General features: G+C 34.0%; 3 protein-coding genes and 1 long non-coding RNA gene across 6 annotated transcripts; 2 read left to right on the top strand and 2 right to left on the bottom strand.

The window, feature by feature from the left end:
• Window positions 1-243: 243 nt before the first annotated feature.
• Window positions 244-1,814, bottom strand: LOC125386546. The gene is made up of 2 exons (XR_007226799.1): window positions 1,152-1,814; window positions 244-735 (listed from the first exon to the last, which is right to left on the bottom strand). It is a non-coding gene; the product is annotated as an uncharacterized LOC125386546 (long non-coding RNA).
• A 155-nt stretch (window positions 1,815-1,969) lies between these two features.
• On the top strand, window positions 1,970-5,374 carry LOC100643431 (E3 ubiquitin-protein ligase TRIM23). Of its 2 annotated transcripts, XM_048413289.1 has the most exons (7): window positions 1,970-2,104; window positions 2,335-2,549; window positions 2,629-3,189; window positions 3,247-3,355; window positions 3,480-3,853; window positions 3,910-4,278; window positions 4,381-5,374. In XM_048413289.1, the coding sequence occupies exons 2-7, from the start codon at window positions 2,481-2,483 to the stop codon at window positions 4,573-4,575; spliced, it is 1,677 nt and encodes a 558-aa protein (XP_048269246.1). In that variant the 5' UTR covers window positions 1,970-2,104; window positions 2,335-2,480; the 3' UTR covers window positions 4,576-5,374. The 2 variants fall into 2 exon arrangements, with proteins under 2 accessions (XP_048269246.1, XP_003403201.1); XM_003403153.4 differs by lacking the exon at window positions 1,970-2,104 and having other exon boundaries at window positions 2,206-2,549.
• Window positions 4,838-9,713, bottom strand: LOC100643307 (calreticulin). Its single transcript, XM_003403152.4, has 8 exons — window positions 9,548-9,713; window positions 7,801-7,905; window positions 7,485-7,688; window positions 6,988-7,139; window positions 6,462-6,728; window positions 6,149-6,385; window positions 5,830-5,973; window positions 4,838-5,639 (listed from the first exon to the last, which is right to left on the bottom strand). Exons 1-8 carry the CDS (start codon window positions 9,630-9,632, stop codon window positions 5,622-5,624), a joined length of 1,212 nt encoding a protein of 403 aa, XP_003403200.1. The 5' UTR covers window positions 9,633-9,713; the 3' UTR covers window positions 4,838-5,621.
• A 312-nt stretch (window positions 9,714-10,025) lies between these two features.
• On the top strand, window positions 10,026-14,563 carry LOC100643791. 2 transcript variants are annotated; one of them, XM_012319812.3, is made up of 7 exons: window positions 10,026-11,298; window positions 11,535-12,280; window positions 12,381-12,677; window positions 12,762-13,131; window positions 13,230-13,548; window positions 13,621-13,793; window positions 14,325-14,563. In XM_012319812.3, the coding sequence occupies exons 1-7, from the start codon at window positions 11,074-11,076 to the stop codon at window positions 14,364-14,366; spliced, it is 2,172 nt and encodes a 723-aa protein (XP_012175202.3). In that variant the 5' UTR covers window positions 10,026-11,073; the 3' UTR covers window positions 14,367-14,563. The 2 variants fall into 2 exon arrangements, with proteins under 2 accessions (XP_012175202.3, XP_020723840.2); XM_020868181.2 differs by having other exon boundaries at window positions 11,157-11,379.
• Window positions 14,564-14,809: the final 246 nt, after the last annotated feature.

Below are 14,809 nucleotides of genomic sequence, written 5' to 3'. Positions count from 1 at the left end.
TATCTGTTGTTAATGCTAAAAGGAAGGTTCTGTAAAAAGAAAAGAGAAATTTTTATTGTTTTTCATTGATAAGGAAAGGAGGGATAGTAAATGTTTAAAAAAGATACAGTTAATTATTTCAAGTTTCTATAGCTTATTTTTATTTTGACAAAAAATTATTAAGTCAGATTTCGTTATGTGTTATAGAATAATACATTATCTTTTTACTTACGGCACCGGGAAAACCTTCTGGTCCGTGATCACTTTTGTTAACAGCAGTAGTTTTGAAGGATCTGGTGAATCCTCGTAAAGCTGATCTTACAGTCAACATCTTTATAATTTCGTACTCCCTACGTTATTCTTCAATTACCTGGGTAAAATGGCGATAAGTCGTCTGCTCTGTACAAATTTAAGACGCATTCACATATGCAACAGAATCTAGTTATTTCATTGTTGTATCATGAGCAAAGGCGAATAGAGATTGCCAATGCAAAGTTAATAAAACCAGAAAATGCACATTAGGGATTTCTGGTGGTCAACATTCGAACTATATGTACATTTTTTTCTGGTGCTTCTGGTGAGAGAAATGCATATACACACGGCAAGAGAGAAAATATGCATTTGCATGGGTAACCAACGAGGGTAAGGATGAAAAAACATGAAAATTGCATAAAAGTTTAATTCAATACTTGAAACAAATAGCTTCTTCTTGTATATATTATAGAAATAACAATCAGGATACCATCCCACGCAAACCTATAAAAAGTCAAAAAATAAAATCGACAAACAGTTAAGAACACGCAAAATTTAAAGAGGAATCGTATAAAAAATGATCCCGAAATATATTCCGAAAATTCTGAGAAATGATGTCAAATTTCCTTTAATATAAAGATTATAATCTCTTAATATAAAATCGACATTTTAACAAAAAATTTTTCCAGGACTCGAGTATTTAAACTTTGATGTATTCCTGGAAAATGACATTATTTTTAAAAATTGGTGAATTTGTGTAACCTCCTATAGCCTCATGTTCTCCTGATACAAACCGCTATTTTGGCGGACAAGTTATTGCGCTCGAATTTTTTCAGAATGTTAGGCCATTTTTAGGAATTTCAAGGAATTTCAAGGAATTTCGAATACCTCTTATGGTATCTTATTCTCTTAATACTTACCAATACATACCAATCTTCCCGAACTCTTCTCGTCGTTTTTTATTACTTATTTCTTAAACTTGTGGGTATTAGGAAGGATTTAATGATTGTGGATGATGAAATGCTGTTAAATTACTAGATGCCTTATTCATTTGCAAATTAAAATTGTTTCATTCAATTTGCAGGTTTACAATAATTATACAATTTTGTAATTCATTCATTTGCTGTATATGTAATAATTCCTGTGGTAATTTGATTCCGTCGCTCGACTGGTTTGCTGAAAAAACTTTTCTCATATAAAAATGACAATAAAAAATTTATAAGTATGTACATCATGGTATGTTTTACTATTAGTTTTCGAGTTGATACTAAGCATCTGCTTTCGGCTAGGTTTTCATTATCATTGCCACTTTCGCAGTGGATACGCACGTTTAGTCACTAAAAACACCGGAGGAAAAAATGTAGATATGGTTAAACCGTTTGACCGTTAAAGGCGGTATGCTAAAGGCCCATGCTGAAAATTATGCAGAAAATTAAAATTGTTGCATATTCGTCTTGATACATCGTGAATGTAATTGTAAATCTACCCTAAAATTGTAATATTACTAAATATTTCAAACTGAAATAGAGTTTTTGGATCTTTCTTCTTGCATTATTGAATTGAACAAATATTATTAGTGAAATTTTACAACTATAGTACAATTTTACATAATGAATTCTTTTATGTAACAAATAAAGCTTTGGAAGTCAATTTTACGAATTAAAAGTCAACTAATATGATCTTAATACAAAATTATATGAATTATATATAAAATTATAGAAAAGACATCTATAATATATAACTTGTAACTTGTTAATTTACTAATATCATCAATTAATAAATTTGAATGCAAGAAGATCTTAGAATAGACTGTCTTGTTAATTGACGAAATTCGTCTGAACTGCATCTAATTATTAAGACAGCACTGAATCTAGTAAAAAAATAAAACTTTATTTATTTTAAATCATCTAAAACAATCATTTCTTATTGTATAATTAAATGATAAAACACGTGGAAAAGTTATGCAAAAATATTTTAAGTTTCTAAACTTATTTTACAAAAATTAAATTACATTATTAATTGTTATAAGTAATTTGTTATTACTGATTTAAATATTTTCTGTCTATTGTAATTTTGTATATCATTAACCACGAATTATTACAGCTAACAAATATTCTATGCAGTTTTATATATGAAAATACTCTCTAACCTAAAACTTGCTTAAAAAGTGGAGTACTTGCATTAATACCCATTGTTCTGTAACTATTAATAATTTCTCATATATATCTAATTTCAATAAAGAAATTATCATGACTGACAACTTGGATCATCTGAGCAAATACTTTAAACAGACTCTAAAACCTACTGTAAGAACCAATGTAAGTCAAACATATTTAATAAATCAAACCAAATAAACTATCTTAAATTTCTGATTTTGTTTTAAATATCAATCTTTAGGTACTGGAATGTCGTGTCTGCGAAGAAGTATTTACTGTTGATGGAATAAAAGTACCAAGATTACTACACTGTGGTCACACAGTATGTCATTCATGTCTTTTACGATTAAGACCTTGCATGACAGATCAGCAGTTTTTGTTGTGTCCTTTTGATAGACAGCCAACAAGCATTAGTCAGAACAATGTCTGTAACTTGAAAAAGAATTTTGCTCTAATAGAATTGCTAGAGAGATTAGAACAGTCCAATAGTGAGAAACTATCTATACTTGAAAGGGAGAGATTCCAATCTAATCAAACTTGCGATGAAGATGAAGCTCATACAGCAGTATTATATTGTACAATTTGTATGACACATTTGTGTGAGAATTGTGATAGTACCATTCATTCTTCAAGGACTTTAAGCAAACATAAACGTGTAACTCTATCAGAGAAACCGAAGGACAAACCAAAGTGTCCAGTGCATACAGCACATGTTGCAGAATTTACTTGTACTCAGGAAGGTTGCCATAATTCCCTTATGTGCTATTTGTGCAAGGATTATGGTAGACATAGTACGCATAAGGTAACAAACATAATTTATAATTAGTGATCAATATTCTACTGTCTATTCTAATTGTAGCTAGCTTTGGTGGAAGTTGAGGCAGAGAATATTAGAAAATCTATTGTCACTGCTCTGCAGAAAATGACACAATTTATGGAGAGTATGAGAGATACAGCACACAGAATAGGCATGTTTGCTCTCGTTATTCTAACACTTTCATATTTTATTTCAATTCTTTACTGAACAGTAGTTAATGCAAAGATTCAATAAGTAAATCCACAGTAAACCTTTATTATAAATGTTGTTATTAGAAACGGTGATACAAGAGCTAGAAGGATGGGCAATAGAAGATGCAAGACAAAGAGTACGTCAGCATTTTGAGGAACTAAGAGCTCTATTGGCTGAACAAGAAAATGCAGCTATCTCTTGTATTGAAACAGAAACCCGTGGGAGATTATGCGCTTTAAGCCAGCAACAACAGGATTTAACTACCACTAGGTCTCAAGTAGCTGATGTGTGCATTCAGTGCGAAAGTATTTTGGATTCTGAAGATTGGAAGTTATTAAGTAGCGCAACGAAAGTTAAAGAAGTGTTAACTACGTTGGAACAACAGCAGCAACATTATGCTCAACTTGGCCCTGACTTCCTCACACCTGAGTCCTCTATACCTATAATATTCAGCCGTGTAAGTGTTTACGTTATTAAGTCAAAGCATCACAATAATTCATAATGAAATTACAGGACAACAGAGTACATATCGGCACGAAGATTGACATGCGTGTGGTAATCTTAGGATTAGACGGTGCTGGAAAAACAAGCATTCTATCAGCCATAAGAGGCATCACGCTCTCCGGACCGCCAATTCCTACAATTGGCTTTAATGTAGAAAGTCTAGAGTATAAAAATTTGGTATTCACTTTATGGGATGTTGGTGGACAACAGAAGTTTAGACCACTATGGAAACATTACTATCACAATACACAGGCAGTAATCTTTGTAGTTGATGCCAGTGATAGATCTAGATTCGAAGAAGCTCAGAACGAACTATCAAAAATTGTAAATGAACGCGAATTGAAAGACGCTTTATTCCTGATATATGCCAATAAGCAAGTGAGATATCTTTTACAATATTTTCTTATACATGAATCATTGATGGACTTCCAATTAATTTTACTTATGGGGTTTTTGATCTATTGCTTTTTAATTCTGTAGGACCTCGCTGGTTGCGCCAGTGTCGAAGAATTAACTGATATCCTGTGTTTGCAAAAATTATGTTGCGGTCGAGCATGGCATATACAAGGCTCATCTTCACTTACAAACGCTTGTGGTTCTACACAAGGTCTTGACTGGTTAACCCAGCAATTGGGTGCTCATGAAACTTTATATACCATACCCACTATATCATAAAATTTATGTATAGCGACTATGCCTTATAGAACGAATGAGATTAGAATGAAGAAAATTCAGACTTTATATTTACATACTTAATTAACCTGCAATTTGTTTTATAAATTACGTATTGCACATTCCGCGTATATCTTTCTTAATTAATTCAACAATTGTGATAATGTTTTGAAGTTATGTCTAGCTTGTTGCCTTTGATATGATGTAACTATCATGTGATAATAGCCGTATTAATCAAAAGGCGAAAATAAACGGCCTGGCCACGTCTAGAAAAGTCTTATTTATTTTATTACATTGGTTACTTGGTTTTGCTTTTAATACATAATCGTATCAATTATATTTATATTTATATTTCATTCAGTCATGTCTGCATACATCCAATCATTCTTACATTTTAACTGGAGCAAGATGTTTAATACACGCGTACACTGTACGGAAATTGAAATAATATATAATATATATATTTATATATATATATATATAATATAGCATCATTAAATTACATTTCAATTATCTTTCAATTGTATATAAAAACACTTGACAAACAAAAACGGAACAAGAGTCTTTCATGGAGCTGTGCCATGGGGAGGGGAGGACACGGGGCAAGATGACTCTATATGATATATATATATATATATATACACCATATGTATTCTGGTAGCACATAATGAGCACTTTGATTTCTTTTTCTTTTGACACTCAACGTTCAGGACAATAACCTCACATCGATGAATTTCATGGAACACGATCGAACGATTGAAGACTAGGTTTGAAAATTCAGGCTACGAAGATGAGGCCATGTTTCTTTAGAAAAAATGAAAGAACTCTTATGGGTACACTGACTCAAATCGTCCACGAATTTAATAAATATTTCTTTTTCCCCGTAGAATTTCATTCGATCGAAAGGGATCTGATTCATTTTATGGCAATGGTTAGTTTTTCTTTTTTATCGCTATGATTTTTATGTGTTCTTATGGAAAGTTAGTGCGTGTCGCGGCCACACAGCTCCTGGAATACAGTCTGTATTCGTGTCCATCACAACACATTATTTACAATTCATCATGCTCCTGAAAAATACGGGAAGACAAATTTTAGTAATACGGCCAAAATATTAAGATGATGGGAATTGTTTCATTTCGTTTTCAGCAACAAAGAATTCCAGCCATTTTATCAATCAATTTAAATCAGAGCTAAATAGAATCATCATGAGAATTAAATAGAAGGAACAGTTTTTAATATTTTTTAAATAAAGCTTACTTCAGTATCAGGGACATTATTGTCCTCTTCATCCACATCTTCATCCTCATCATCATCTTTATTATCTTCATTTTCTTTAGCCTCCTTTTGTCTCTGTTTTCTTTCCTCCTCATCTAGAGCCTCTTTCATTTTTTTCTCACCTTCCTACAACAAATGATCGCCAAATAAATTTATGTAACTTGATACTCAAAATCGTAATAATAATTATGTAACTTCAGCAACGAGGAATTCCAGCTTTTTTATCGCTCATTAGAATCAGCAACGCTTCTAACATCATTATTTCTACCAATAATTAGATATAATCTTTCTTAATACTTACAATAGTGGGTTTCCAAACTTCTTCCCCAAATTTACGAGCGACCTCAAGATCATCCGTAATCAGGACATTGTCGAATATTGTACCAGATTTTACTTGCCAGAGATCGAAACCAATAGCGCAAATTTCGTCCCTTTTGTACAATTCTGGATCAGGAGTGTATTCGGGATTGTCAATCTCTGGGTGAATCCAGGGTCCTTTGTAGTTAGGATTATCAATTTGTTTCGGTTTCCATTCACCCTAAATACAGAGAAATTAATTTACGTGAGTATAAATCTGAATTTAATTTATTTAGACACAATTTTGTACAACTAACCTTATATTCGGGATTATCAATCATTGGAGCTTCCCACTCTCCGTCCATTTCATCATCCCAATCTTCGGGTTTGGTGGCCTCGGGATCAGGAATGTGCTCGGGTTTGTCCCAGTCCTCTGGTTTTTGGTCATCTGGATCGGGAATGGTAGCATTGTCGTCCCAATCTTCAGGTTTGCTCTGGGACGGATCTCTGATCTTCTTCGGTGGAAGGAAGTCCCAATCTGCTTCCAATTCACCTGATTCAACCTCCTCATTGTTGATTAAAACCTACAAAACAAATACAAACATTTAAATAAAAGGAAAGCTAACCATTTTCCAACAAATACGTACATATGAATCACTGAAAATGTCGTTCTTTGCTACTAACGTAAATAAGTAACGTAACTTATATACACTTTACGAACAAGATAATCATTATTCTTCGAGATCCTCTAGCACCTATTCTCCACAGTAAATCAATGAGAACATGTGACTCTAGGCTCGATATATATTTCTACAACTTAATGTTGTAGTTATACTCCCTTACTTTGTATGTGTTGTCGGGCTTAACGATCAGAGTATACAAGTTGGTATATATATCGTCCTTGCAGCGGATATCTTTGTTAATCAGAAGATTTTTGCCCTTGTAACTGAAGATCACATGAACTTTCTTTGTTCCTGGTCCACAAATATCAGGTCCTGTGAAGAAGTATCACATTTAGCAATGATCACGTTCATTGGATTCCTGCCAAATACATATAATACATACTACGTATTTTTGTAACAAAGAGAGAAAGTAACCCTAATAAGCATTTTTAATATTCGCTAGATCTAACATTTTGTTGTTTTATCTATCATCTTTAATTAATGAAATGGTTAATGTATCTTTAAAGGTACCTGAAATATGTATGGTTACTATATTCAGGGCATAAGTAAGAATTTGCTCTCCGAGATCCATTAGCACCAGCATGCCACAGGGCATAACCAGTGACTCTAGGCTCGGTTTCTTATTCAAATCGCTTTAAAACAGTTAAAGATTCTTACCAAACATGATCTGATATGGACTTTCACCATGCATATCTTTTTGATCCAACGAGCAATCAAATACTTTTACATATCCACCGCCGCAATCGATATTTTGTTCATGCTTAACAGTAAATTGAATAACAAGCGTTTTGTCTTTATTGCTGAATGGCTTGAATTTCGTGCTCAGGGCATAGAATCTGGCATCCTGAGATGTTTGGATACCTGTTGCAAATACGAGAAATTATTGTATCAGTTGTTTTATTAAATCGTATATATAGAGAATCATGTTTTTCAATTCATATAAATGCTCTATAAGATATAAAAATTTCTTTACCTTTATCATTTTCTGGATTATTCCAAAATTTTCCAGGACTTAAAACAAACTTTCCAAATTCTTTTCCAGGATGTTCAGAATATACCCAATTCTTTTCCCAGGAATCTATAAAAAATTTATTCATGAAAATGCTAATTTGATGCTAATGGGTTTAAAAATCTTATTATAACAAAATAAATCCTTGATTACATGATTTTAATGTAAGAAATATGAAATACACATTTAGGAAACAATCTACAGCAAGAAATTTTCTAGAATAAAAACATTAAGATTTTTGTAGCACAAGATGTTATATAAAGAATAAATTGTTGCCTAATAAATAATTTGCAAACAAAAGCTATTACCAGATATTCTACCGTTTTTAAATATCTAAAACAAGATCTCATGAAAACGCATCATTTATTATGCAACAAAATCTAATAATTATATAAATAACAATTTCGAAAATCTTAATATTTTTATCAAATTCATATCATCGAATTTAATCGACTATCTTCCGCCAGAGATAGTAATCTGAAAGTTATTATATTTGAACAGAATCGATATCTATATCGATTATCATACATATAAATAATGTTACAACGAAATCAATCTAAAGATCGAATCAAACTCGATAAACATATACAAAATACCTAGTAATCATGGCACAATTGAGAAATGGACGATTCTATTCTTGAAAATGAATATATCGTATAGAATACGATTTTGTTATGGGACGCTATGGGACGTTTTCGAGAAAATGGAATTTGAAAATTTGTGAAATATACCCGAACTTGATTAATTCCGAACTGAACAGAATTGAATAATCAACAGAAGTTTATTCTATATATGAAAATAAGTCAAAACTACACAATAAAATCTTTTTATAAGATGTTCCGTTTCCGAGGAAATTAAGTTTAAAAGTTTACTAAATACGTACCGGATTTAATTAACGTGTTCAAACTACATTTTCTTGAAAATCATAAACTGAATGGTCTAAAATTGAAAATTTTACATCTTGTTTACTTAAATCACATGTAGAATAAACATCCTATATATTGTTTATTCATACCTAGTCGGTAATTAAGTTCACACATATAAAATATATTTCCTAATTTGTTTTCATTAAGAACAAAGCTCTGTATGAAAACTTTTAATTATTGTATATTTTAGATATATTTTTTTATGTAGAATCGCCCTCTTGTCGGTCGTATCATAATTATTGGGACACCCTGTATAATTGCATCGCTCTCAGCGTTCAACACAGATCAACCAATCGATTGCGCGTCATGTCGGCGAAATGCAACGTATGCTTATAGCCCTTGCCACGAGACGGTTCTCATGCCACGTTTACGGCGATTTCGATTTTTCTCTGTGGCATATGGTATCGTAAACAATTCTACGGCGCTTGATCATGAAATCTAGTATTAATTATGTAAAAATCCGTATGCACATATAGAGAGCACGGTAATGCGGAAACGATCGAGGCAAGGGCGTGTGGTTACCAAGGAGAAATATACCGCTCGGTCTCTCTTGGAATCTATTAACAGATCTTTCTGGAAAGTACTCCCCGATAAATCAATTTTCCACTCTACTACACAACTATCGTAATTAAAGACATGGGTGTGGTTTTTTCCTATGAAAACACGTAGGGAAGTTCCGTTAATTGTTCTAGACTATCTTTGGTTTGGGTAGTTGCATTTCGAAATGGAGTTACAGAATAAGAATGAAATTACGATGGAAAATATCTAGATGTGTGTTTACTCACCGTCGAGAAACTTTTCCTCAAAGTAGATTTCCGCGGTGACGATCGTAACCGCCAACAGAAGGAAAATTAAGCTGAAGAATCGCATTTTCAGACGCCGGGACAACGAAAGTCCGGTCGACGATGATGCTTACTCTACGACGAACTAGCCGATAATGCTCGAATCGTGGACGTGGTTGGTGAGTTAGCGGCTGTTGGGGTAGACAGATGGAGGATGCTGATTGGCTGAAACGCGAGCACCAATCAAAGCTGACCACGCTCAACCAACAAGGCGCCGCGCCGTGGCAGTTTATAGTCATGCCGCACGCATATAACTTCACGTCACTGATTACCTCATTTTATCTATTGTCGATATAGTAGAGGATATGGGATAATGATTCAGTGAAACGTTCTTATTGGTCGCCCTGCTGATGGCTATTATTGGGAGCAATATTCAAATAGGACTGACTTTCATGAATTTCTTTTGATACATTTGTTTTAAATATATGTATACAGCATTGGATTGTTTCTTGATTTTGTTATGATTAATAAATATAGGTATAGAATATAGGTATAGATTAAAATTATGTAAGAGGTTCATATAACATAGCCTTTATAGACAAAGAGGCGTCACAGGCTTGACAATGAAAAGCTGATTGGAGAAAGTGTTTCGTCATTTTACAAGGGCAGGTGAAAATTGGCCTCGTCATCAAAAAAGATCTTTCGCGAGAGTGCTGTTTGGGCAAACTTCTTAGGAGCTGGTGCATTCATCCTCAAAGTGACATGTCATTTAGTCAACTCCACATGGTAAATTGTGGTACTATAGGGCCCTTTATAGGTCTGTCTGGATGTTTCTAAAAAATGGGCCAAATTTCTCTTACAATTTTTACAAAATTAACGAAATTAGTGAATAATTGTATTAAAGATTGACAAATTTTAAATAAAGATTTCTACACGTATGGACTTTTCATTACTATTAATCAATGTTAATTGTTCTTTTAGAGCTTTATGTTGATGATTAATTCAAAAGAATTCCATAGTACTGTTAAAAATTTGCTGTATTAAGCTGCAAAACACAGCAATAGATAAATAACGAATAATCGCTTATCATGCACACTCTCGATCGGAAAATTATGTAATCGTGAGCAAATGTAGGTCTGGCAATGAAACTTGACCGGCATATTTACACAGTAAATAAGAAGTCGTCGATAAAACAGACACAGCCTTCCCTCACGTTTTATTCTATATTTCTATTTGTTCATGTAGAAGTTTTAACGATTTACACGCGTCACGATAAATCAACTGGTTGAATAGAGGTTCTGGTCCTTGCTGATGCAACCACTTATCACCTGGAGGAACAGCTCCGGACGATGTATCGGGTTTCAGAATATATTGTATACCGATTTGTTTCCTTGGTAACGGCTTGTAGCAGGCGCACTTCGCTTTGGTCGAACTGCCACAAAATCTACAAGTAAAGCCAGTAAGGTCCAATCAGATCAGAGAAGTCGGTGGACCTGCAAGAAAACAGAAAAAATTAAAAAAAGGGAAAAATGTTGCACTCGAAGGCAACAGCTGCTCTGTTGAGATTGAAGGAGATAGACAAGAAGTATAATATAAAACGTAACGAGGGCACGAGAGTTCAGAGTAACGTCAGCACTGAAAGTTGTCTGGAAAGTTCATCTAGAAGTTTGCAAGTCAAATCTAAGACCTTGAATGACAAAGAAGATAGTTCAGCTTTATCAACACCTAATGCAGAGACGGAATTTAGATCCAAGGTATTGACCAGTTCTGCTGGATCATTTTAAATAACTTGTGGAAGATTTCAAGGTCGTTTATTAGGATATTGAACGTAGGAGGTATTTATAAGGGAAGAGAATTATTTTTTATATTATTGATACCACATCTATATTTTTTTTGGAATCGATACCTTTATAAATTAATCTTTAATAATGTTTTATTCTTGACGAATTGGAAAATTTATTTTATTTAACTATATTCAACGCTTATTTAGGCATTTTCTAAATCCAAGATGGAGATTAAGATTCCATTCAACAACATAAAAGATGATGAATCCTCAATCAGTGACAGTGTGACCTTGAATAAACCTTCAAAGACATCCCCTAAAACGAGATCCATAATCGAAAGTATTGAAATAGAAGAAGAAAGTAAAGATTCAAGGTTGAAAGAATTTCCTGAGAGTCTCTCAAACTTGGATACGAATTCCAAAGATAAGGTTAAAATTCCCACGATAGGATCCCGGGATTCCTCAAGGAACAATGATAATTCTTCTATCGCTACAGCGTTTTCCAGGCGTTCAGATGTTTCTGAAACAATTTCAGAAGCAGTTAAATCCGCGAACGAGACTTCCTCTAAAAAAAGCGATGAAAAATCGTACGAACCAGAAATGACGATGGCTGAGGACAATGTCCCGTTGTCGAATAGCGATAATAAAGAAACGACGATAGAAGAAGTTATCAGGCTAATCGAAGAAAAAAGCGAAATCACCTCTGAACAATCAAACACGATGAACAAGGACATTTCCATGGAGAAGATTTCCTTCAAAGAAGAACAGAAGACTAGATATGAAGATGACACTTTCGAAGAAGCTTCTAGTTCCATTGAATCAACCAGTTCTGTTGAACAGAAGCTGGAGAAGAGCTCGGTAGAGGATACTGTGATTTCTGGGGTGAAACATATTAAGATTACTCCACACAGGCAGACAGAGAATGTTCAGAAGACGGTGATCGACGAAGACAGGTTATTAAAATAGAGATTCCTGTGTTTTTTTAATTATTTTTTTTTTTAGAAAATATCTTCAGTCGAAGGTACAATATTTAGAATTATGTTCATTTCTCAGAGACAAAGAAATCGTGGAGTTGATCGCGCCAAAAATAATGCACAGTACCAGCGAGTGTGATATTGGCCTCGACGAGGAGTTATCGAATTACGTGAAGAGAACGGAGAACATGGACGAAGCAGGGCCGATCAATCTTTTGAAGCTACCTAAACAAGTAACTCCAACGCGGAGGCACGTTCGTCGAAAAAAGTACCGGAAGTTGCCCAATGAAAACACAGAGGAGAAAACTGATTCGACTTCCGAACACGAAAGATTAACAGAACATAAGGAAAACAGCCAAGAGTCCATGACATCCATGTAAGAGGCAATTCTGTTATCTTCGGTCCCCTATAATTGAAGAAATAAATTACTTTACCGTGTATATCTCCTGTATTGTTTTAGAAAAAGTGAAAAGAACCCGAAGGAAACTTCCTTGCCGACCGAGTACGGCAGAGGAGAATTTATTAACAGAATAGAAACTGGAAAGTCAAGAACTGAGATAGAAGATGGCAGTTCGAAAACGAATTTCAGCGAAGAGAAACTTCTAAGAGAGACACCAAAACAGTCTGATGTTACCTGTACTTTAAGAAAATTGAATAAAGATGCAATTAATGCCATAGTTAGGAGAAGTAGGGTTCAAACCCCAGTAGAAGCTTTAAGTAGCCTAAATAAACCTAGACCTTGTAAAAATTGTGGAACTATAGCGAAGCTTCCAGCTGTAGATGCCGTAGATTATGACAGTGACTCTTCATCTCTAGAAAAATTTAAGACGGTAAATATTTTAGAGAACAAATTTTTGGACAATCTAGTACTTTTAATATTTCTTTAACATGTAAAAAATTGTGAATCTTTTACCAAAAATCTTTATAGGGCAAGGAGACTAATTGTGATCAAAGAGTTAAACAGAAGAAGACTAAATGTAAGAAAGTTTCGAGGTCGTCGAAGAATCGAAAATCACCAAATTGTAACAAAGTAGAGGGGAAGCACTCGAGATTCGAATGCAGACAAATGCATAATCTGCGGAAGCACGCAGCAATACTCAGACTGCAACAAGAACGCGAGGACATCCGTAATTACTTGCTGGAGCTGGAAGGCACGCGATTAGAATTTGGTCCAGGCATGACGTCGTCTAAATTATCCGTCTTCAAACCGCTTGAATTTCCAAAAATCGCAGCATTTGTAAAGCCTGGTAGATTATTTTTCTTTTAATTCATTCATTTCTATTTCCTTTAATTCATGTATCTTTTTTTCGTAATAACAGATGAGGAGGATTCAATATTTAAAGCCAAAGGTGGGCTTGCCGAATTACAGAAAAGAATACTGACGATAAAGCAGTGCCTGAAGGATCAATACATACTTTACAGGGATTATAGTAGTTTAGCGCAGACAGTGAACTCAAAATATATTCCTGCCAGCCTGGAGGATGCAAAGAGGGTATATGTTTCATTTATACTTCTTTCCCTATATAAAAAAGAAAAAAGTTCTGAAGTATCAATACGTGTAATCTCTACACAAAATCTATTATTCACCATAAAATTAAAATATACAATACCATTGCGTTAAGTCCTCCTCACAGAAACCATATTATTTTAATAGAAATCGGTCTAAGAAAAATTACACAACTTTTCTGATAAATTTCTAATCTAAATAAACATTATTTACAATTAAAACTGAATAGTAGTCATTCCTCATCAAGTTTTCTCAAAGTTACTATTACATTCCTAATCTAAAATAAGTACACGTTTACATAACAATTTTTCACGGCGCACCATTGTGTAGTACAACAAAAAATAGTAAGAAAGACAGTATCGACCGGTAGGAAGTACAAACGCGTAGGAAACAATGGAAAGACAATAGAAATGGCTTACGAGGAAACAAGCCAAACGGGATTCCCCTTTGCCGGAGGAAGTTTTTCGGTCGACGACATCCACATTCGAAAGTTTTAACGAAATAATCCTGTTTCAGACGATTCGCCAGTTACAGAGAGCAACGATTAAGAGCAGGTGACCGGTCGTTTCTACGAACCTCATGACAAGAACCGACCAGGCACGTGCAACGTGATTCCTCTACCATGCTGGAGTGAACGGTGTTGTTTCGCGCAGTACTGTGTACTGTGTATTATACTTCCTCTGTGATGGTTGTGCGTCGACTTTTGCTTCGTATTATTGTACCAGTTTTGTGAAATAAATTTGTCTTGGAAGTGATCCCATGTTCATTGTTATTTTAGGTTGGGCGATTCCAATGAAATTTAATGGATAATTAGAATTGGGAGTACAAGGGCCGACTCAAAGAAAGTTTCAAATTAACAATGAAATTATATTTGAATTTGATTTTTGCGTTAGAAGTGATTCACAACAGTTTAGACTAAGTTATTTAACTACAAAGTATTTTACTTTAGTACTATTCTATATTTTGTGTAATAAAGTTGATCGAAGGAAAAAATCCAAAGA

Source organism: Bombus terrestris, chromosome 16 (genome assembly GCF_910591885.1).
Source record: "Bombus terrestris chromosome 16, iyBomTerr1.2, whole genome shotgun sequence".
NCBI lineage: Eukaryota > Metazoa > Arthropoda > Insecta > Hymenoptera > Apidae > Bombus > Bombus terrestris.
This window is presented reverse-complemented; position numbering and strand designations above follow the sequence as displayed.